General features: G+C 52.2%; 7 protein-coding genes across 9 annotated transcripts; 4 read left to right on the forward strand and 3 right to left on the reverse strand.

The window, feature by feature from the left end:
* Positions 1 to 66: 66 nt before the first annotated feature.
* On the forward strand, positions 67 to 1,221 carry NCU06439 (zinc finger protein). Its single transcript, XM_952237.2, has 3 exons — positions 67 to 400; positions 528 to 571; positions 699 to 1,221. The coding sequence occupies exons 1-3, from the start codon at positions 396 to 398 to the stop codon at positions 1,028 to 1,030; spliced, it is 381 nt and encodes a 126-aa protein (XP_957330.1). The 5' UTR covers positions 67 to 395; the 3' UTR covers positions 1,031 to 1,221.
* pca-4 (proteosome catalytic alpha-4) lies at positions 1,183 to 2,874 on the reverse strand. Of its 2 annotated transcripts, XM_011395614.1 has the most exons (5): positions 2,476 to 2,874; positions 2,379 to 2,385; positions 2,255 to 2,307; positions 1,781 to 2,168; positions 1,183 to 1,710 (listed from the first exon to the last, which is right to left on the reverse strand). In XM_011395614.1, exons 1-5 carry the CDS (start codon positions 2,504 to 2,506, stop codon positions 1,380 to 1,382), a joined length of 810 nt encoding a protein of 269 aa, XP_011393916.1. In that variant the 5' UTR covers positions 2,507 to 2,874; the 3' UTR covers positions 1,183 to 1,379. The 2 variants fall into 2 exon arrangements, with proteins under 2 accessions (XP_011393916.1, XP_011393917.1); XM_011395615.1 differs by having other exon boundaries at positions 2,255 to 2,385.
* A 247-nt stretch (positions 2,875 to 3,121) lies between these two features.
* On the forward strand, positions 3,122 to 5,975 carry NCU06441 (D-lactate dehydrogenase 2). Its single transcript, XM_952239.2, has 2 exons — positions 3,122 to 4,935; positions 5,078 to 5,975. Exons 1-2 carry the CDS (start codon positions 3,313 to 3,315, stop codon positions 5,108 to 5,110), a joined length of 1,656 nt encoding a protein of 551 aa, XP_957332.1. The 5' UTR covers positions 3,122 to 3,312; the 3' UTR covers positions 5,111 to 5,975.
* A 605-nt stretch (positions 5,976 to 6,580) lies between these two features.
* Positions 6,581 to 9,356, forward strand: NCU06443 (hypothetical protein; the record flags this gene model as incomplete). Its single annotated transcript, XM_952241.3, has 5 exons — positions 6,581 to 6,879; positions 6,943 to 7,497; positions 7,577 to 7,732; positions 7,800 to 8,041; positions 8,558 to 9,356. Exons 1-5 carry the CDS (start codon positions 6,820 to 6,822, stop codon positions 9,354 to 9,356), a joined length of 1,812 nt encoding a protein of 603 aa, XP_957334.3. The 5' UTR covers positions 6,581 to 6,819.
* Positions 9,357 to 12,390: 3,034 nt separating this feature from the next.
* On the reverse strand, positions 12,391 to 15,582 carry NCU06444 (chloride channel protein 3). Its single transcript, XM_952242.3, has 3 exons — positions 14,638 to 15,582; positions 14,307 to 14,574; positions 12,391 to 14,254 (listed from the first exon to the last, which is right to left on the reverse strand). Exons 1-3 carry the CDS (start codon positions 15,472 to 15,474, stop codon positions 12,591 to 12,593), a joined length of 2,769 nt encoding a protein of 922 aa, XP_957335.2. The 5' UTR covers positions 15,475 to 15,582; the 3' UTR covers positions 12,391 to 12,590.
* A 647-nt stretch (positions 15,583 to 16,229) lies between these two features.
* NCU06445 lies at positions 16,230 to 18,704 on the forward strand. 2 transcript variants are annotated; one of them, XM_011395617.1, is made up of 3 exons: positions 16,230 to 16,565; positions 16,684 to 16,841; positions 16,897 to 18,704. In XM_011395617.1, the coding sequence occupies exons 2-3, from the start codon at positions 16,723 to 16,725 to the stop codon at positions 18,581 to 18,583; spliced, it is 1,806 nt and encodes a 601-aa protein (XP_011393919.1). In that variant the 5' UTR covers positions 16,230 to 16,565; positions 16,684 to 16,722; the 3' UTR covers positions 18,584 to 18,704. The 2 variants fall into 2 exon arrangements, with proteins under 2 accessions (XP_011393919.1, XP_011393918.1); XM_011395616.1 differs by having other exon boundaries at positions 16,230 to 16,841.
* On the reverse strand, positions 18,600 to 21,118 carry NCU06446 (hypothetical protein). The gene is made up of 4 exons (XM_952244.2): positions 20,993 to 21,118; positions 20,904 to 20,946; positions 20,294 to 20,830; positions 18,600 to 20,228 (listed from the first exon to the last, which is right to left on the reverse strand). Exons 3-4 carry the CDS (start codon positions 20,562 to 20,564, stop codon positions 19,030 to 19,032), a joined length of 1,470 nt encoding a protein of 489 aa, XP_957337.1. The 5' UTR covers positions 20,565 to 20,830; positions 20,904 to 20,946; positions 20,993 to 21,118; the 3' UTR covers positions 18,600 to 19,029.
* Positions 21,119 to 21,229: the final 111 nt, after the last annotated feature.

Here is a 21,229-nt window from a genome sequence, read left to right on the forward strand (position 1 = left end):
AGCGAGTCTTCTGGAGCCAACCTGGAAGTGGAGGGAACCGTTCGGCGTTCAGTGCACTCCCTCAGTTGCAGGCTCCACCCGTGTCACCCGCTGTCCAGTCCGAAAAGCACCCCGCGTTGAGTGGTGGTCGGGTCGGTTCTGGTCTGGGTGGGTGGACGAAGGGGGGGGCGACGGGACGACCGCGTTAAGTGCCGTGATAAAGTTCGGTGAACCCTTTTTTTTCCGGACGTGAACATTGGCGATCAAGGAGAACGAAGCGACGTCGAAAGAATCTTGGTGTCGTACATACCACATAGAACCCAACAACGACGAAATATCATAAAATCAGGGATCAGAACGAGCCATCTACACTATCTACCTCTCTGCGCATAAGTAACCTCTTCCTGTCTGTCATCATGTGGTAAGTAAACTCCCACCTGCCATGCCATGACCTGACACTTCGGCATGCCTTCTACTTATGTTCCCCTTGTTTGCTCGTGTAGACCACTTCCACGAACCACCTGCTAACTAGATCCTCTCCCATCCAGTAAACACGTTCTCAATGCTCAAGTCTCCATCCGGTCACCATGCTGTACGTAACCTCAGTCTCAAATAAACGAACCACCACGATTCCCTATTACCAGTATACAACGACAACAACACCGAACATCGCAGCCATATAAACATGACCTCTAACTCTACACCCACCTCCTACGCAGGCCGCAAATGGTTCGACTGTCCCGAATGCCACGCCGAGTCCGAGTCGCACCCCCTTAAGAAGACACTCGAGATGACTTTTGCCTGCAAAAAGTGCAAAAAGTGTTTCCGCAAGGATGCGACCGAGTTCGAGGATTCCGACGAATACTGCCCGCACTGCGACAACCACTACATCATCGAGGCCGTGACGCCCAAGGCTGCTCTCAGGGTCGAGGGCGAGGATGCGAGAATGGATGCGCGCATGCTCAAGGACGAAAGAGTCAAGCAAACGAAGAAGACCATGAACCAGATCTCGATATTTGACCCGGATGTGGACGCTGATAAGCTTGGTTGAGTGGCTGGGCTGTTGGAGTTGGAGTTGAAGTTGGAGTTGGAGTACGGAATCACAACGCAGCGAGGAAGGGAAAAAAGAGATACCATTTAGAGAAGCATATAATCAAACTGGGTGGCTTGTTGTCACTCACATCATATTGCACATCGCACCATTATTCCGTCCGTTCAGGACCTTGCTTGGTCGTCATTCGTGGTATTACTTGTGTACCTAAAGGCGTCTTCCTTCTATCTTTCTGAAACGTGGTACGCAGTAGCAGCAGCATCAAGACATCTCTGCTACATCATGCCATACCCATCTCCGCCGCCGCAGATACCTTTACTCATTCGACTTGCTCGCGCCAACCCCGCCTTTAGTGGTCACCTGGCTCATCCTGGCTCCTGGTCAGTATGGCAGCAGTGCCCGTACCAGGAGTCCGGCCCTTCTTCTTCTTGTCCGCCTCCTCCTGCTTCTCCTGCTCAATGTTCTTGACGTAGTTCTCAATGTCCTCCACAGGGAGCATCTCGAGCTCCTTGCCAGGAGCCATGATGGCGATCTCAATGTTCTTGGCGCCCGTTTGCACAACTTCGAGTAGGGACTTGATGGTCAGGCGGATCGTAGCCTCCCGGTCCATGTCGTCCTTGTAGTTGCGCTCGAGGAATTCGCGAACCGTCTTGCTTGACCGGCCGATGGCGTTGGCTTTCCTGCGGGGGTGTTAGCTCCATCCATGCTCAGGAACGTCTGTGTTGTGGCGGTAGGTTTGTGTGGACTGACCATGCAGAGTAAATGCCCGAGGGCTCGGTCTGGTAGAGTCTGGGAACATCGCTGCCGTTGTCGAAGCCGACGATCAAGGTGCTAATACCAAAAGGACGAACACCACCGCTCTGTGTATACCGCTGCTGCACGCCGGCAACATACTTTGTAATGTACTCAATCGTGACGGGGTCCTCAAGGTTGAGACGGTGCGACTGGGCTTCTAGGCGAGCCTTGTCCACCAAGATTCTGGCATCGGCGTTCAGCCCGGCAAAGGCGAGGCAAACGTGCTTGTCGACCAGGCCAATCTTGGAGGGGGTGATTCTTGTGTCTTGGAGCTTCATGGCCGACCTCTTTTCGCAACCAAGGACGACGACATCCTTGCCCTTTACGCCCACCGCGCAGGTACCTATGTGTATCTCCGCGTTAGACACCTGTAGGACCTCCAACCGAGCTGGGACAGTGTCGGATCTGGGTCTAGGCGACAGCGCATACCTCTCTTGACAGCTTCACCGGCATACTCGACTTGGAAAACGTGTCCATCGGGACTATTCGAATGTTAGTTGGTGGGGTTCTCGGGGTTCGCATCGCATAACGTCGATATCGAGGTGTGACGGACCTGAAGACTGGATGAGGTTATGGGTTAGCGGGGCCATGATCGCGGCTGGGGCAGAGACATGGATGGACATGGGAATGTGGACGAGGTGATGATGTACCTGAAAGAGCTCTGTCGTATCCGGACGCCATGGTTTACTGCTGGGTATCAATCGTGGTGTTGTTGGGTCGGTGAATCGGAGCTGATGCGCCGGGGAGATTAGGTAGATAACAGGACTGGTCGCAAGTATGGCAAGGAATGGAAACAAAGTCGTGTTGTTGGTTGGCAAGTGGATGGCCTGAAGTTGGGGTTCGGGATGGAGGCTGCGAAGCTGTGACGACTGACGACTTGAACGGGCGACACTCACCCACCAGAACGGGAGCTTCCACCTCTCAGCGTCAACAATGTCCCCTCAAACAGGCCCACCTAAGCTCAGGGCAGGTAGGTACAACAGCGGGATATGCCCCCTGTAGTACTGTGGCAGGCGGGAACAACCTAACTGCAGGCAGGCAGGCAGACAGGCGGGCAACGACGCGCTGCTGTGAAAGGCCAGACCCTGTAGAGGCACCTGTCTTCTCTTGGCTACCTACCTATCTAGTGTACGAAAACAACCCCAACAGCTTGTCAAATGCCAGTAGAGAGAGCACTAACAAAATTCGCCACATATCATAGCTTCTCATTGTTAGTTCCTTATCAGTCGAAAGACTTTTTGACTCAGTCTGCTTCAAGCGTAGTCAGTTAACCCTGGTGAAAGTCACTGATACCACAGCCAACCCTGGTGTTCCAGAAAGTCTACACTGGAGTTCCAAAGGACGGGAGAAGGAAGCAATTGGTGAACACAGCGATATCGGGAACAAGGACGACCAGGTTCTCCAAATACCTGTAACAAAGTTTCCGTTTTCTTTTTTTTTTCCTGTTCTCTCTTTGCAACTCCAGAGACTAGTCCATCATCACCAACATGGCCTGCCGACATCGGTCCTCGACGACAACCCTCGCCAGACTGGCCAAGCCAGCAAGACTCACTCCCAGACTGAGCACTCAGCCCCAGCTTCAGTCCCAGGTTGCGTCGGCGGCCCGGTGCTTCAGCAGCTCTCGCCCCCGCCAGCTCAAAGAGACTAGATGCCAGCAGGGCAAGTTCACCAGCGAGACCTACCCTGAACTCAAGAGGGATCCTCGCTATGGCCAGGTCACCAAGGAACATGTCGACTATTTCAAGGGTCTTTTGGGCACCGAGTCTGCTGTCATTGATGGCGTGACCAACGAGAACGCCACCGATGATATCGAGCCCTTCAACAGCGATTGGATGCGCAAGTATCGTGGCCACTGCAGACTCGTCCTCAAGCCAAGCTCGACTGAGGAGGTCAGCAAGATCCTCAAGTACTGCAATGACAACAAGCTGGCTGTCGTCCCCCAGGGCGGCAACACTGGCCTCGTCGGTGGCTCCGTCCCCGTGTTCGATGAGATTGTCCTCAACATGGGTCGTATGAACAACATCATCGAGTTCGACGAGGTTTCCGGTATCCTGACTGTCGAGGCTGGTGCCATTCTCGAGGTTGTTGACCAGTTCCTGGCCAGCAAGGGCTACATCTTCCCCTTGGATCTCGGTGCCAAGGGTTCGTGCCATATTGGAGGCAACCTCTCAACCAACGCCGGTGGTCTCCGTCTCTTGAGGTACGGAAGCTTGCACGGAACGACTCTCGGTATCGAGGCTGTCCTTCCTGATGGTACCGTTGTCGATGATCTCTGCAAGTTGCGCAAGAACAACACTGGCTACGATCTCAAGCAGCTCTTTATTGGCTCTGAGGGCACTATTGGTGTCATTACCAAGGCTGTCATCCAGTGCCCCCAGCGTCCCAAGGCTCAGAACGTCGCCCTGTTCGGTCTTGAGTCCTACGAGGCTGCCCAACAGGCCTTCCGTGAGGCCAAGGGTCACTTGTCCGAGATTCTCTCTGCTTTCGAGCTCATGGACGCCGGCAGCCAGGCTCTTGTGCGCCAAGTAACCAAGAAGAACTCGCCTCTCGAGGGCGAGTACCCCTTCTACTGCTTGATCGAAACCAGCGGATCCAACTCCGATCACGATGGTGAGAAGCTCCAGACCTTCCTTGAGGACGTCATGGAGAAGGGTATCGTTGTCGACGGCACTCTTGCCCAGGACGAGACCCAGGTCAAGGCTCTTTGGAGCTGGCGTGAAGGCATCACGGAAGCCCTTGGTCACCTTGGTGGTGTGTACAAGTACGATGTCTCTATCCCTCTCCCTGAGATGTACCAGCTTGTCGAGGACACCAAGGCCCGCGTTGAGGAGGCCGGCCTCCTCGGTGACACGGATGAGCACCCGGTGCGTGCTGTTGTAGGATACGGACACATGGGCGACTCCAACCTTCACCTTAACGTGTCTACCCGTCGCTTCGACGAGCGGGTGGAAAAGGTTCTTGAGCCTTTCGTCTACGAGTGGATCTCCAAGCGCCAGGGCAGCATCAGCGCCGAACACGGTCTTGGCCTCGCCAAGAAGAAGTACATTGGGTACAGCCGTACTCCCACCATGGTCGGGTTGATGAAGCAGCTCAAGGACCTCTATGACCCGGTAAGTTGATGAGCCTATGACACACCCTGGTTTTTTGCCCCGCCCGCCACCAGCCCTACTGCCCCTAGTTCGACCCCGGAATCACATCGCCCTCAACTGCGGCCCCAAATGATGAACTCCTGCTAACCAGTGATTCTCTCAGAACGCCATCTTGAACCCTTACAAGTATATCTAAAAGGCCCACACCTTTATTCATCTTGGATAAAACATTCTTTCTTCCAGATCCTGTATATATGCGGCGCTGACTTGCTCGACTCCACCTGGACGGATTCTCTCCTGTCCAACATACCCTTCAGGCGTCAGAGCGGGTTCGGGCCGGTGATACCACTTCGAATTGTATTCCCCCTGATCCTTGTTTATCCGCCTTGAAGCCATCTCCTTTCGTTCTTTCAGGTTAGCTTGGTGATAATGATGGACGTTTATTGCAGTCAATCATGTCGCCAACGACCGCCCATCACTGCAGCTTCTCTCGAACTGTGTAGTCGGTGCTCCCGAAGGCGTAGTCGTTGGCTTGGTCAGCTGATTGGCCGCAGAGCGAGTGGTGAGCAAAGCACCACATCACACATCTCAGCGAACGAGAATCGCCGCCAGGCTTCAAAACACCGGACAGTCACCATTGACGACACCAGTCCTCGTACACTATATACCTGTTTCCGCTTAGTGGCCAATCACAAGCCGGCATTCCTCTTACATACCACCTTCCATGCCATTCCGTCTGACCAGCCCCATCCGTCAGCCCGTATGCTGCCTGCCTATCCCAGTTGCCGAACCCCTGTGGGCTGATTTCTCCTTAGATGCAGCCCTACAGAGCCCCCTTCGAGCCATTGTTATACTTACAAGTAGTTGCTGGGCCAAAAGCCACATCTGGGGGCTTGTTGCCGCTCTTGCATCGAAGACAAATGACTCGTTGCTGCCGACCGAGAACTACATGCTTGGTTAACCGTTGCTGCCATGCCATCCATATATGTGATCCTACATGCCATCTGTCCCGGGTCCCCCCACCCCCCATCTCATCGAGCACACTCTATGGGAAGGCTTACGAGATACGTACACCGAGGGTGGACTCTACAAAACGCATCTGCGCAACCAAGCCCTCTGCGTGACCGGCTCCATTCCCCAGAGCTCTCTTTGGTTCCGGCATTGTGTAGGTGGTGTGCCAGTCGAGTGATGGCGTCACCCTCTCGGAGTCCTCCCGACAAGCGTCTTGGGCCCTAGGTAGCCGCAGAAAACGCATTACTGAACCGACAGAAGAGAATGTTTCCAGGCAATCTGTTCAGTTTCCTCGGTATAAAACGACAGGTCCGTTTCCAAGAAAGCTCTTCTGATCATGAGGCTGCCTCGGCCATGACTCGGAGAAGGCTGTACTGTCTTATGGTTGGTTCACTTTGGTCATTGAAGGTTTTCTCATCCCATACGAGAAACGGTCAGCCAGCGTTTCCTGCTCATCAGCCTCGGGTGGTTGTCTGCTTCCAACTGGTCAGCAGATACTGATCAAGTTTTGTACTGTATATCAAGGCCTCAGGCCCTTACCCTTTTGGCTGACCTCTTATGCCTGATTTGTCCTACCTATTTGCCTGCCTGCCTGCCTGCCTGCCTGCCTGCCTGCCTGCCTGCCTGCCTGCCTACCTCCGACTATTACCTATCTGCTACCTTGCAGTTGGACCCCCATCAAACACACACATAACGGGTCTGCCCATCAGCAATAGTTCAGGAGCTGAGCGAATCGTACCGCTGTAACTTGTCAACACTGTTCGGTAGATACTTGCCCATCTTTTTGGGTTTCTTCTCCTTTCAGACACTCGTTCAAGAAGAATCAGAGACAAGCATATTTAACTCTTTTCATCAACCTGTTACTATCTTCATTGCCCAAACTCCTTGATAACGATGGTCGGAGTTCCCGGAAAATACAAGGGCTGTAATTCTTGCCGTGTCCGGAGAGTCAAGGTAAGACCCATATCCATCACCGCAGTGTCAACTTTCTTGTGAGTAAGCAACTAATGTAACTAGTGTGACAACGAACGACCGTTCTGTAGGAAGTGTATCGATAGTGGTCGCGAGTGTCTTGGTTATAAACGTGAGACCGTCTTCATTGTTGGAACCATCGAGGACGGCGGGCGTTGTTCGTCTCATCCGCCAAGGGTTATCAAGTCAAAGAAAGCCAAAGCTTCAACCTCGTCGAGAAGTGGAGAAGAGGAAGATAGGGAGACTTCGCGGCAAAAGCATTCAAAACATCAGAATCTGGAGCTCTTTCCGGATCAGCCGCTCCAGTCGGCCTGGGACGACTTGATCTTGTTGTCGACAAGTTCGGGGACGAAGTACAACGTACAGTTTACGGCTCTGAGTACTCGGCTTCAGAATGTTGTCCGCGGTAGTGGCGGCAATAGAGAGGCTACGGGCGAGTTCACTGTGAGCTCGATGGCGGATTACGAAGTCTCGAATATACAGCTTAACTTCAGTGGCCAGGACTTTAAGCTGAAGTCACAGTGTTTGATTAGTTTACCGGAAAGCCAGGACAGAGATCCATACATGCCATCGATCGGCTCATGCATCATGCTTTACGAGGTGAGTTATTTCATTGTGATAATAATAATTTACGTCTGGGATGACAATGTGTTCATAACACTAACACAATCTTCAATAGCACAACAACTCGACTCTCTACACGAATCTCTATGGCAGCCAGTCACTGATCAAGGATTTGGACACTCAGAATGATCCTATTAGACGCGCAGGGCCAGAGAAATTCCAGACATTCCCTAACCATCACTTCTTTGTCCGAGTCTACCGGCCTAATGCTGTGAGTCCCCATCCGAGTGCTGATAGCAATATGATTTGATGACATTCGACTAACCACTGTTTGTTAGATCCTGACCGCGCTGCTCAACCGCACCCCGACTTTTCTCGAATCTGCAGAATGGACCTCCACTCCCTGGGAGAAGCACCCCAAGTCCATCATTGACCAGCTTTTCGACATAATCACCCTCCTACCTCGCAACCTCTGGCGAGCAGACCGAGTCGCCGAAGAAGTGCCCACGCTTGCCCGTCGTCAGCGTGCTCAAGACCTTTTGATCAACTGTCTCAACATCGAACGACAACTCAACGCCTGGTCTTCATCCTTCAGCGCCGAGAGAACAAACGCTATTTCACTCCAGACAGCCGCCATCATCACACCCTCCTCGTCCTCAACATCGATGTCAGAATACGGGCAATCTCCGCCCTTCCAAACAACTCTACCAACCACAACCGCAACCTATCCTTACCTCCCCCCTTCCTCATCACCCTATTTCCAATCCCATCCCCACTCTTACTCCCAAACCCAACCCTCCTCCCATTCCCACCGCCGCTCCTTATCCAATTCGACTTCCATATCCCACTCCAGATGTACCCCCTCCCCCACCCTCTCCGCATCTGCTTCTTCCCCGCGCTTCCAACCCTACCTAACAACCTCCCCTCATTCTCACTCGCATAAACCCCTCCAACCAAGATCTCGCCGCACCTCTCCATCCTTCACAACTCGCCCAACCACTCCATACGGCTACTCGGCAGGATACCCCTTCACCAAACCCCCCTTAACCTTCCCCACCTCCCAGCTCGCCCTGTCCTACATTTTGTATTGCACCAGCCTGATGCAGCTCTACCAAACAATCGAGCGCGTATACTGGAGTATCTTTGAGCCGCTGGACCTTACCAACCTCCCCACCGAAAACCACATGCACAGCAGTATCCCGTTACAGGTGCAGGCGCAGATGCAGCAGATACAACAGATGCAGCAGATACAACAGCTTCCAGTTGATCTCATCCCCGACCCGGCGAGGTACGGAAGTAAAGCGGTCAGGGGATGGGCGGAGAGGGCATGTAGGAGCTTGGAGTTTGCGTTGAATAACAACAACATCAACAACACTGGCAGTGGCGGTGGCGGCGGTGGAGGCGGCGGTGTCGACCCGGAACTGTTGGCTTATCCTCTTTGTGTGATAAGGGCGTTTTATGAGAGTTTGGGGGCTACTCCTACTTGGGAGAACCTCGGTGTTAGCATGGGTGTGGATGTGGACATGATGGGGGTTGATGGTATAGGAATGGGAATGGGTACGGGCATGGACTTGAACATGGGCATGAACATAAACATTGGGATGAATCATCAGAATATGATGACTGGTGGGATGGGAAGCATGCGTTATTCATCGGGGATGGAAAACTTGAATATCTTCTCGACGACGCCCACGACGACGACGACGATGACAGCGGCAATGATGATGCAACAACAACAACAGCAGCAACCTCAAGGACCACCGCCGGACGGCAGACTGGAGGTTATGTGGTGCGATCAGTTTAGGGAGAGGTTGAAAGCTAGGGGGGCGGAGATATCCAACTCTATTGTGGGTGAAGGAAAGAAGTGGAGGGAGATTGCTGCTTTTGGGTATTGAGGCCAGAAAGGAAAATGCGGGAACACGAGACAAAGACGGGTGGTGTACGGGTTATTAGATGAGAACACGATGCGATGATGGATCTCAGGGGCTGGTTTTTTCCCTACTCTACCTTGACTTTTCTTCGTCCTTTTTTTTTTTTTCTTTGGAGGGGACATAAACAAACAAGATACTTACCGGCTGGAACACGCTGGGCCTCGCGAGAGGTTTGAAGAAACATATTGGGACGGTAAAGGATGGTTTTGCGTTTGCTTTTTGGGGTTTTGGGAATCTGCTTTTTGCTTATAGTTTGCCACTGTGATGTGTTTATCCTTGGTTTTTCTCAAATGGAAAGTCGCTGTTTTTTTGTTGTCGTGAGTTTTCTCCAATTTTGCTACCTTGTACTGACATATTCAATTCACGTCTATGCATTCTCTTCCTCTTCGACTCTTGCCCTGAGTCTGATAACTACCGTAGAGACCTGCCGGGCTGAAACTAGGGTAGCTGCAAAATCTGCCAGAATCAAGCACTCAGAGTAACATAACGCACCGAGAGGATCTCAGGGTCTAGTCTAACCCATTGAGAAGTTACCGAAGTCTGGAACATTTTTTCTACCTGAAGCCGGCAGGTTGCACATATCCCCGAGTCCCCATTTCGGCAACTTTCTACGATACCTATCGAACTTGTTTCTACGGCTCGAGTACCCGAAACCCTTTCAATCGGACTTTGCCTCTCCTCGGTCATACCACTTACTCGCTGTCTCACACGTGGACTAACAAAAGTATCAAGATCTTGTGCTCACGCCTGACACATATTTGCCATTCTGGCTTCTTTCACCACCGCAGGCTAATAGCGGCTTATGTGTAGTGTACCAGACCCCTTGAAAGGCCACTCACACCTACCTACCTACTTACCTACCTACCTTACCCATCTATTTCACGCAGACATAGCACACACAACCAAACACCAAAACGGTGAGATTTGGTTGTCAATTGCATACCTTTTTTTCTCTGGAATATTCCCACTCAATGATCATCTCTACGTACTTACCTAGGTACTTTAAGCCTTTCTTCACAACAGGTACCCAACACAATACAAAAGCGTTCATAAAGAGTATGTATGTGGACTGGAAATCATCAAATGAACAATCCCTCACGAAACACAACCAAATACCTACATAAGCAGCAGCCCCCCCCCCCACGAACAGCCATGTGCAGCCATCCATTACCCCAGATTAGAGACCCGGATGACGGCTCGGCGTGGCGTGGCTGTGACTGTGAATCTCACACCGCAACACACACACACACACACACACACACACTGCATCCGCGAATCTACCTACCTAGGTAGTTGATCTAACCTAACATAACCTAACCAATCTGTGATGGTCACATTCAATGCAATGCAAGGAGTTACGTCGTCATAGCCATCCAGGCTTTACTGAGACCAAGACCAAGACCGAGACCAAGACCGAGACTACAACCGTTCATTCTAGGCACGTATGGTAGAGTGAGTGAGTGTCACTTGGTCAGTCAGCAAGACGAAAGTGAAAGGTGTTCGTCGTTGGGGGAAGGATGTTAGACCAGGTAGATAGGTAGGGTTTCATTGAATCTGACAGTGACTGACTCCTATAGGTATGGGAGTCACACACAGCCTTGCGGAAGTGGGTACCTAGGTACCTAGGTAGGTAGGTAACCGTGGGTGTCAAGTGGTTGAGACTTGAGAGATCGTGCTGTGTAGGTAGGTAGGTAGGTAGGTAAGCACCGACGCAACCGACACCCACTCTCTACACCACACAGACAGATCTCTCAACCACTTGACACCAAGGGTTGTCTGTTGGACTTTCCACTTGGGGATGGTGCTTGGAGGTACTTGTTGCTTTTACTACCTAGGCAGGCTCAGCAGGTATCCAGAGGTAGGTTCTGGACAGGAGTGAGGCTGCGAAGATGAAAAAAGACAAGTACACTTGTTTTGGTGGTTGTTTGTTGGGTTATGTTGCATGTCAGTCAGTCAGTCAGTTATTACGGTCCTTGCAGTTATCGGAATATACATACCCCGGACTATAAACCATGTATGAAGTATGTCGTTTTCGTAAGATGACTAACTGGGCTTACGAGTTTGGTAGGTATCATATCTGCGGAGACCAGAAAACATAGGTAGGTACTTCTGATATTCCGATGTGATGGGAATTCCAAAGAATGATGTCAGGTGCAGCATTACTAACTCACTCACTCACTCCCTTTTTCTTTTTTTCCACTCGCTGTTTTCTTCCCAACTACAACTTACTCTTCCCATCTCCACCTCCGTTTTTTTTTCGTTCACCGTTGAGAAGGGAATGAAAGCGACATGTCTTTTATCCATTATCATCTCCGTTTTTTTTTTTTTTTTTAACCTAGTTCGGTACCTACGGTATTACTCATTCACCGTGCTGAGGTGTGCTGGTTGATGTGGCTTCGTCTTCGTACATGTAGGTAGGTACACTTACCATTGCTTACCAACTACTATGGCAACCTTGTACCATAAACCTTGACACCAGACCTTGAAAAGAAAATTCCACTTATTTATCCAGTTGACTGGATCACACTTGTTACTGGTCACTTGAGCCTCAATGGAAGGAAAAAAAAAAAAAAAAAAAAAGAAAAAGAAAAAAACCAAAAAAAAAAAAAAAAAAAAAAAAAAAAAAATTTACCTACATACTTGGTCGTGACAAACCCATAATTCGAAATCGAATACATATACGTACAATAACATGTGATTGGCTGACTGTGATGAACTTGGGGAATTTTGAGAGTTGAGGTTGAGATATGATAAAAACATGAATCATTTTGTTCTGTTATGAGCACCAACACACACTCTAAGCGCCGGTGACAAGAGTTTCTCACTTCGGGGTTTCCGTGAAAAAAAAAAAAGAATTGTGAGAAGAGACTGAGGAGGGGAATATGTGATTGCTCGATTTGCACAGCAACGGCGGGGCATATGGAGAGATTGAAAGCCCCCTTACTGTCTCGATCCAAACTGGGTCATATGTTGGGTGCTGGGTTTTCGGGGTTTAGCGGTTGACGGTCGCGGTACCCGGCCAAGCGGTTATTTTTATACCCAGGTTATCAAGTGAGGTACGCTAGATGATGCTAGTACCAGCCGGCACGGGCATTCATGTACATCGATGGATGCTGAAGAGACATTACAAGTTACAACCGCTATTATAAGCATCCCAACCGCTCAGTATCATCATCTGCAAACAAACAACATCCTAACCTACAATATACTCCCCTGACTACTCCCCGCAAAACTCCCACTCCTCCCTTCCCTCGTCCCACCCTGCCCCTGGAAATAATCCCTCCTCTCAACACCCAACAGTCCAGCACTCTCTCCCCTTCCCTCCTGCCTCCCCAGCCCACTCCCCATTCTCCCACTACCAGTACCCCCTGCACCCCCCGCTCCCACAGCATCTCTCACCCGCTCCTCCGCCCCATTCATTACATGCCACACGTCCTTCCTCGTCAATAGTCCCTGCAACACTCCCCTCTCCGCAAAAAGCACATACCGCACCCCCAACTTCTGGAAATAACTCACGGCCAGATGCAACGGGCTCCTACCGGGAAGGGTGAGGGGCGTCTGGTCCATCCACGGTCTTAGATCCAACGTAGTCAACGGGTCCGCAAGCGGCTGATGACTGAAGAAGCACTCCGTTTCAGGCGGTAAGTTAGACGCTCTTCCGCCGGGAGAATAGAGGACGTAGGACAGCTCAGCGCGGGAGATGTACCCCAAGAGCACCGCATCGCGCGGGTTGGAGATGACGGGGTACCCGCGGTAAGGTGTGGTTTCGAGGATTTTCTGCAGTGAAGCGATCGTGTGCCCCGTGGCAGTAAGGACGATGAGGTCCGAGTCCAAGCGGGTCATGATCTGACTAGCTGGCACGTCGGGGATCAGCGGGCTCAAGTCTTCGCCCGAGTTGTTGGGGTCCAGATAGGGGTACGAGTTGAAGTGGATCCAAGACTCGTAGATGCCTCTGCGAGAAAAAGCGTCGCCGACCCATTTGGCGATCATGACGGAGATCATGATGGGTAGAACGTAAGTCAGGGCGCCGGTGAGCTCAAAGGTGATGACGACTATGGAAACGGTCATACGGGTTACGCCCGTGAGAAAGGCGGCAGCGCCGATGATGGCGTAGGTGCCTGGGGTGATGCAGGGGACGTCAGGCTCGCATTGGTGTAGGAAAAGCGGGAAGTTGGGGGCGGCGCGCTGGAAGAGTTCCATGAGGATTCCCAAGGCACGGCCGGTCAGGGCGCCGATGGCCATGGAAGGGAGGATGATGCCGGCGGGGATTTGCAGGCCGAAGGTCACGGCTGCGAAGAAGAAGCCAAGGACGGCGGCGAAGATGAGGAGGGTGATGGTGCCGAAGGAGGCGGCGCCTGTCTTGCAGAGACCGAATTGGTCATCGACGATCTTAGCGCACTCGGTGAAAAGGTTAGAGACTAGCTCGGAGGTTTGGGCGCGCATATAGTGGTTGGGGTAGTTGATGAGGGCGGTTAAGGCCGCGACGATGGCCACTTGGGTGACGGGACCGGGAAGCCACCTGGTGGATTTCTTCCATTCGGCGACGCGCATGTTGGCTTTGATGAAGAGACCGCCGTAGACGCCGCCTAGGATGCCCAGAAGGACAAAAGGGACGAGTTCAAAGCCATGCCAGCCGGACGAGTATTTGACTTGGTAAAGCACCAGCTTGCCGGATCTGAAGGGGTCAAGGGCCTGGAGAGTGACGGCAGCCGTCATGGCACATACGAAGCTCTGCCACATGGTTTTGTCGGGGAAATAGTAGGAAAGCTGTTCAAGACTGAAGAGCACGCCGCCGATGGGGGAGCCAAAGGCCACGGATATTCCGGCGGCAGCCGCTGCGGACAGGATTTCTCTCTTACGTGCTGTCAGGGGTTAGCTTGGGACGTGAATAGGTAGATTCACTACACCACATACCTTCATTGTTGTTGATACTCGGAAAGAGCTTGATGAAGACGTTTGCGCAACAGCAGGCGACATGAACCAAGGGACCTTCTTTGCCCAACCACATGCCGGACGCAACAGCAAGCACAAGACCTAGCGACTTTGTCACCAAGGTCTGGATACCTAGAAACCTGCGGATGACGAAGCCTCCCAAGACAGTCTTGATTTCGGGGATACCACTGTGTTTAGCATGGATGGCATATTCCTTAACCAAGATGGCAGCAGAAACGGCAAAGGATAACTGTAGCTTAGATCAGCTGGGGTTGCCTTCATGTCTGGTCGGACTTTGGGGGGAAAAGCATACTGCTAGGAATACGTAAAAGAAGTACTCGAGGAACCACTTGCCACCTCCTGAATAGATACCAAAAGCCTTGGCCCAGGGATACCAGCCCTGGCATTGGGCATGGTCCTCATAGCCCAAGCAACATGAGCTCTTGCTTAGGTGAAAAGCTCCGCCGTCAACCGTTGAGCAGAATCCGAACTTGAGATCCGCCAGCCAATCGGTGGCTACATCGATAGCGGCAGCCAACAGACCAGCAGCCAGACCAGCCAACAGCAGAACAATCCAGACCTGGCTGTTGTCGAGGAGCAGGCGGATCCGGCCCACGAGACTGTTGGAGCCGGAAGATAGCATTCGCAGTCTTGAGCGTTCCTTGGTGTACTCAAAGATCCAGTCGATGGCGGTCAAGTCCTCGTAGCCAACTCTCCTACCCGGGCCTTCGACATACCAATCCATGGGCCCGCCATCTTTCGACCCAGACTGCGTGCCATCTAGCCGGGTATTTGACGTAGGTGATGGTCGGCCAGGCACATCGTGAGAGGTCCGAGGAGACCGTCCACCGGTCAAAGCTGAGAAGAGTCGCGATGGCTGAGAGAAGACGGATTGCTTTTTTTGTCTGCGCTTGAACGACATGGGCTGGTCCAGGTCATCTCGCAGAGGGTCCTCATCGAGGATCATGTCGTTGTCGTTGTCATGATTGTTGTTGTGGTCATTATCCTCGCCCAAAAGATCCAACTCGTCCCGGTCGTCTTCAATGGTTGCGCGACGGTGTTCTTCCCATTCATGTTGGCTGTCGAATGCTGCTGGGGTTGCCGAACTGGAAGGATACCCGTCGTCCATCCTCGCACTTCTAGAAGCCATAGTAGTGAATACAATGACCGAGCATTTCCCATTCTCGTCTCAAAACAGAGATGCCGGTGGAGGGGATGTCGTCTTGTTCCTGAGATGAACATTCAGCTTCATTAGGCGAGTTGTCCAGCAGTGAGGCGTAGTGCGATGGCGGCGCTGTTAGGCCTGATAAAGGCATGTTCTTATCGGGGCGCATCAGGGACATGCACAGCATTGACAGGGCCAAGCCTGCTAACGCTTGGCGGTCCTTGTCAGGACATTCGGGTCCGGTACGAAGTACGGGACCGTGCATCACGCTGTTACCCCGCACACCCCATTATAAAGGAAGGAGGGTTATAGATATATACAAGTAGAAGGAGGTCGCTAGGTAAATTCTGGGAAAGATAGGAAAGAGGAAAGTATCTATAAAGGAAGGCACTTATAGAGTATGGGAAAGCTAGGTAGAGGTAGGTACCTGATAGGACCTAGGTTAGGTACGGATTCTATATATACCTAGGTATATATGTAAGACCGGTTCCCTTGGGCCTTTAAAGGTCTCCTTTTTCCAGCCAGTCAGATCAGATCATCTTCCAAATCAATCCAATTGAATGCAAACCGCTATTCCCTGACAGTCCTGGAGTTAAGCACATTGCCAAGACCCAAACCCACTTGATGGAAAATGCCAAGACCTTTACATCAACGACGTCCCTTCTATTCTTCCATTTTCTGTGTGTGCATTGACTTTCATTCATAAAGGATTGTGACGTGGAAAAATATATAGGAAATATTTTTAAATTCAAGACTGAATATGAACTTTTGGCTGGTGTAGGAATCTGAGTGGACAATCTCCCATACAAATCAATTTTCCAGCAGCAAGCCGTGAACTTCGTCATCCATCAATCATCCTTCTTCCAAATCCACAACCTCAACTCAACAACACCCACTCACGTAAAGGAACCACAAACATCACAACCAAAACAAATCATGAGTGAACCAACCCTACAATCCGTCATGAACGAGCCAACTCAACAACAAACCGGGCAGCCTGATCCCATACAAAATGCCCAAACACTCCTTAGAGCAAAGGACGACACCTCCCGCTTTGTGGGCCTCGCCCTTCTCAAGTCAGTACTCGACAACTCGGAAGAGTTGAGAAACAACCAAGAGGCAGTCCGCGGTCTCTGGAAGAGCGTTCCGTCAAAGTTCCTGGATCGGCTAATCAAGACCGGCTCGCGTCAGCAGTCCCAGTCCGAAGGGGGAGGAAACAAGAATGCCCGGGACATGCTAGATTTGGCCGTGGCCATCATCCACACCTTTGCCGCTCTGGTGCCCGAAGACAATAAACGAGACTCGCGGTTTACCGAGAGGATACCACATTTGGTTGCGTGTCTTTTGAACTGGTGAGTTCTTCTCATCATACCTTTACAAGTTCTCAAAAAACTTACCACAAAACAGTTCAAACGAGACAACCAAGCTGGTCCTAGAAACCCTCTCAGCCCTCGTCACCACGCCAGACGGCGCCAAAGCCTTCATCGCCCTAGACGACGTCACCACTCTGATCGAAATCGCCCCCTCTCAGCCCTTAGTCCTCGACATCTTCTTCTATGCCTGGCTAAACGCTACGAGTTCATCCGTCTCCTCCTCCGCCGAGGACAAGGACCTCCTGCGAACCAAAATCGACCACACCATCACCGCTCTCGTCTCCTCCTTCAAAGGCACCGACGCCGTCACCCTCCTCGACTTCCTCGCCAACCTGCTCCCCCGTCTCGAGCCCCAAGTTTCACCGCAAAACCCTAAATGGCTACCCACTCTCAACCTCTTCATCCGCAACCTCGTCTCCAGCCGGCCTACCCCCGCCGGCCGCGCCGCTTATACCAACCTCTCTGCTGCCCTACTGGAAGTTTACCCCTCGGTCGCTCCGCAACTGCTCTTCACCGATGACCCCTCCGGCAAAGGCACATCCAAAGCCAACAGCCCATCCGACGACAACAAACCCTTCTCGTACCTGCTCATCTCCATTCTCCTAATCGACATCCGTTCCACGGCCCCGACCCTCTTATCCCAGCTCAACAGCCCTTCCTACCCTCAATCCTCCCGCCGCCTAAGCTCCGCATTCAACATCATCTCCCACTACCTCGGTTTCCTCCTCCGCTCCCTCGACCCTTCCTCCTCTTCCGACTCCCTCCTCCCGGACCCCACCTTCCTCCTCAAACTCCGCACCTCCCTCTCCGAGACCTTCTCCCTCACTCTCGAATTCCTGCGAGACCGCTACGACGCCAGCGTAGCAGGCGCCATGGGCCTGGACCCGTCCGCCCGCTCCTCCACCGCCCATGACTCCGCCTCGGGCGCCTCCCACCTGACTCTCTCCTGGGAAAGTATGAAAGACAGCGTCGAGCAAGACCCCTTGATCCTCGCAGCCATTCGCGCACTGGCCATTTGGTTAAGGGAAGACGACAACGAGCAGCTCCGCAAGGAAGCCAGTGGATTAGGCGACTTATTCATTGATCTATACCGCCATAGCTGCCACCCTCCCGACCCGACGAAAGGCGATAGGTTGGATTTCCGAAGACCAGTGTTGATGGCGTGGGAAGGGCTGGTGGAAGAACGTAAGGGGGTTGAAAGCTTCTTGGCGAATGGGGGGTGGCAGGCCTTGGCTGATGATTTGGTGGGGATCCTTCAGTCTACTACTACCAGTACTTCTTCTTCTTCTTCTGCTTCGTTGTCGTCTTCTGGGGAAGTAGTAGTAGTGGACGAAGCGGAAGCAGCAAGGGGTACAGAAATCGTTCGCGTGCTACTGCAAGTTGCTGAACTGGAGAGGCCTGGACCAAAAGAGGAGTGGTTGGATTTAGTCACCAAGGTGGCGGCGTGGTATATTCCCGAGGAGGAGGAAGGCGATCAAGACGTGGAGATGGTAGGCAAGGAATCGAAGCTGGTGGTGTATGAGTTCCAGGTTGCTACGCTGCAGCTCGTTACGGCGTTGTTGGCGGGCAGTCATCCGGGGGTGCAGAGACGGTATGTGCATTCTACCACCGCGGTATTGGGGATTGCGAGGGTGCTGATGGGGAAGGTAAGGAAGGTTGGGGATGGGGAGCTGGTGGAGGCGTTGGAGGATGTGTTGGCGACGTTGGGTGGGTTGAGGTAGATTGGTACATCGTGTGGGTGGAAAGTGATGGGACAGCTGGAAATATGGAAGAGGGGTTGGAAATAGGGAGACTGAAAGATACCCAATTCATTTTATTCCGTACCACTGATGCTACCCCTCATGCTCTTTTTATCACGTCTAACACTATTATTGTGTTCCAGTCAATGTAAGCATGTGCTGCTCCTTCCTTGTCACCTTTGCAGTAATAATGCTGGGTTGACTACAAGCCGCTTTCCACGATACCTTCCCTTCAAAAACGACGTTGAGGGTTACACCACCCACGGCACGGAGAGCTCTCTTCTGTTTCGAAACTGAACTCTTTTCTTACAAATTCCTCAGACGAGCCTTTTGCATTGAGCGCTTTTCTCACGACAGCCTCTTCCTTCACGACATCCTTTTTCATCCACCGGGCTCTCCTCTTCACTGACTCTTTTGGTGGTTCATGTCTAGTAGTCGTCCTCGTCATCCGTGTGGCGGCGAGGACTATCCGCCCTTTCAGAAGCATCTCTCTCACGTCGCCTATCCTCCTCCTCCTCATCATCATGATGCTCCGCTTGCCCCTGCTGCTCCATCTGCTCCTCCTGGTACTCCTCGCTGACACCAGAGTATCCGATCGGGTTAAGCTCGAATTGCTTGATATCAGCCTTGAGGCCCTCATGCGGCTCATCAATTGTTACGTGCAACTCGTCAGGGAACCTTTCGCTGTCGTCGGCTATCTTTTGTGCAATGTTGCGAGTGCGCTGATTCCGGAGGGTGCTGCGCTGCATAATGGGATAGTAATACATGCCCCTCTGATCGGTGGTGCTGTCGCCCTCTCCCACGTCGTCGCGGAACGCCAAGATAACTTCGCCATTGTATTTCGTGTCGTGATCGTACTCGGTCTCGGCCGAGGTCTCGTAGGGACGCAGGCGGGGGAATACAAAGTGCGGACCCTTGCCGTCCTTGTGTGGGTATAGACCTTCAGAGTCGCGATCCGGGTTATCGACGTCGAATCTTGCGCGGAAAAGATTGCTTTCCTTGGCATCCGAGGGAAGATATAGGTTGTAGTTCATCATGGAACTAGGGGCAGGATGGTTCTGTGGATCTTCATTGTGTAGCTCTTGCGCCAGCTGGAAGGCCTGTTCTTCGGCTTCACTCCGCTCAATGGGCTTCAAGATGCCCGCAAGCATGCGAGGATCATACTTGTCGCTCGAGTTAACGGGGTTGGTGGTGAACTTGACCGTCACGTAAGCACCAGAGTCGGGGAATGCCGTGGTGTCGGGGAGTAGAGGGAAAGCATCGATGCATTTGACGTTGCGCTTGGTCGGATGCCTGACCTTGGTCTTGTCGGCCAGATTGGCTGCGGCAATATCGAAGCTCTTTTCAATACGGCGACGAATCCAGGCGGGAGTGCCCTTGTCGGGTTCGGGAGAGGCCTTGCGTTTCTGGGGTCGCTTGAGGGCGTTGTCCTTGTTGGAGCTGTTGGATGAGCGGTTGTTGAGGAAGACATTGTCCCTCTTGACTTGTACTGAGGCGATATATTCGGTGCGGCGGAGGAAAGATACCGACTCGGTGCCGATCTTGGGCTTACCGAGTGTGTTGAGTGGTCTGAGGAGAAGACGATCGTGTGGGTGAATAGGTGGCGGGGGGTTCTGTGCAGAGATGGCTGCCCATTGTGTTAGTATACTAATAATCCATATGATTGACATGTAGGTAAAGAGGGGTACGCACCATCCTCGTTGCCGTCAAAGACACCTGGCATGCCGACCAGGTCTAGAGGCATACCGAGCTCGGCATCGACCTCGATGTTTAGGGGCTGCTCACGCGCAAGGCGCGAGGCAAAGCCAGGGTTGGTGTATTGGCCGCTCGACAGGCCCGTGCTGGGGATGTTGAGCAGCTTGGGCGGATTGGGAGGGGGTGGTAGAGCATTGGAATATCTGATTCTGGCGATGTAATCCTGGTGGATCATGCGCTCTTCGCGCCCTCGTGGGTGTTGCGACATGGTGTTTGTCTGTGTTGTGTGATTAAATGATATGTCGTGTGGATGTGGGTGGCTGTGAAAACCAAGTCGGGTTAAGATTGATGGTTGTGGGTTGAGTTTGAACGGGAGTCGGAGCTTCGAGAGCAAGGTGATGAAAGTGGTCGCAGCGAAAGTGAGTCGCGGTCGAGATGCAGGTGAAGGCGCGGTTGCGTTGCGGTTGCGGTTGCGGGATGGTGTGTGCCAGCGGACAGGGGCCGGGACACTGGGTTAAAAAAATGGAGACAAGGCTGGTTGGTTGGTCAACTGGCTGGTCAAGCTCGTCCTGGACAAAATAGTTGAGACCTTTGACATTACCCATACCTTGGGTATACTCCCCATTCGCATACAAGCGTCTTTAATACACCTATGATCTTGAGTACTAGGCAATCCTGAATTGGTATAATCCATACCATGGTCTTACAACGGTCTTTTTGTTTCTTTGATACCTGATACGCGGGTAACGGACTGGTTTACCTCCAGTTGGTCGGTCTCATCAATTTTGTCCCGGACCAGTCAAGTAGACTAGCTTGCGCCGGAGCTGAAGTTCAGAGCTACAATAACTGCAAAAGCTGTTGAGAAAAAGAAATTGGGTCCCGATTTGATAGAAGTGAAAGCGATCGAGAGCTTCAGTAGGTGCTTTTGTTGAA

Source organism: Neurospora crassa, linkage group III (assembly GCF_000182925.2).
Source record: "Neurospora crassa OR74A linkage group III, whole genome shotgun sequence".
Classification (NCBI taxonomy): Eukaryota; Fungi; Ascomycota; class Sordariomycetes; order Sordariales; family Sordariaceae; genus Neurospora; species Neurospora crassa.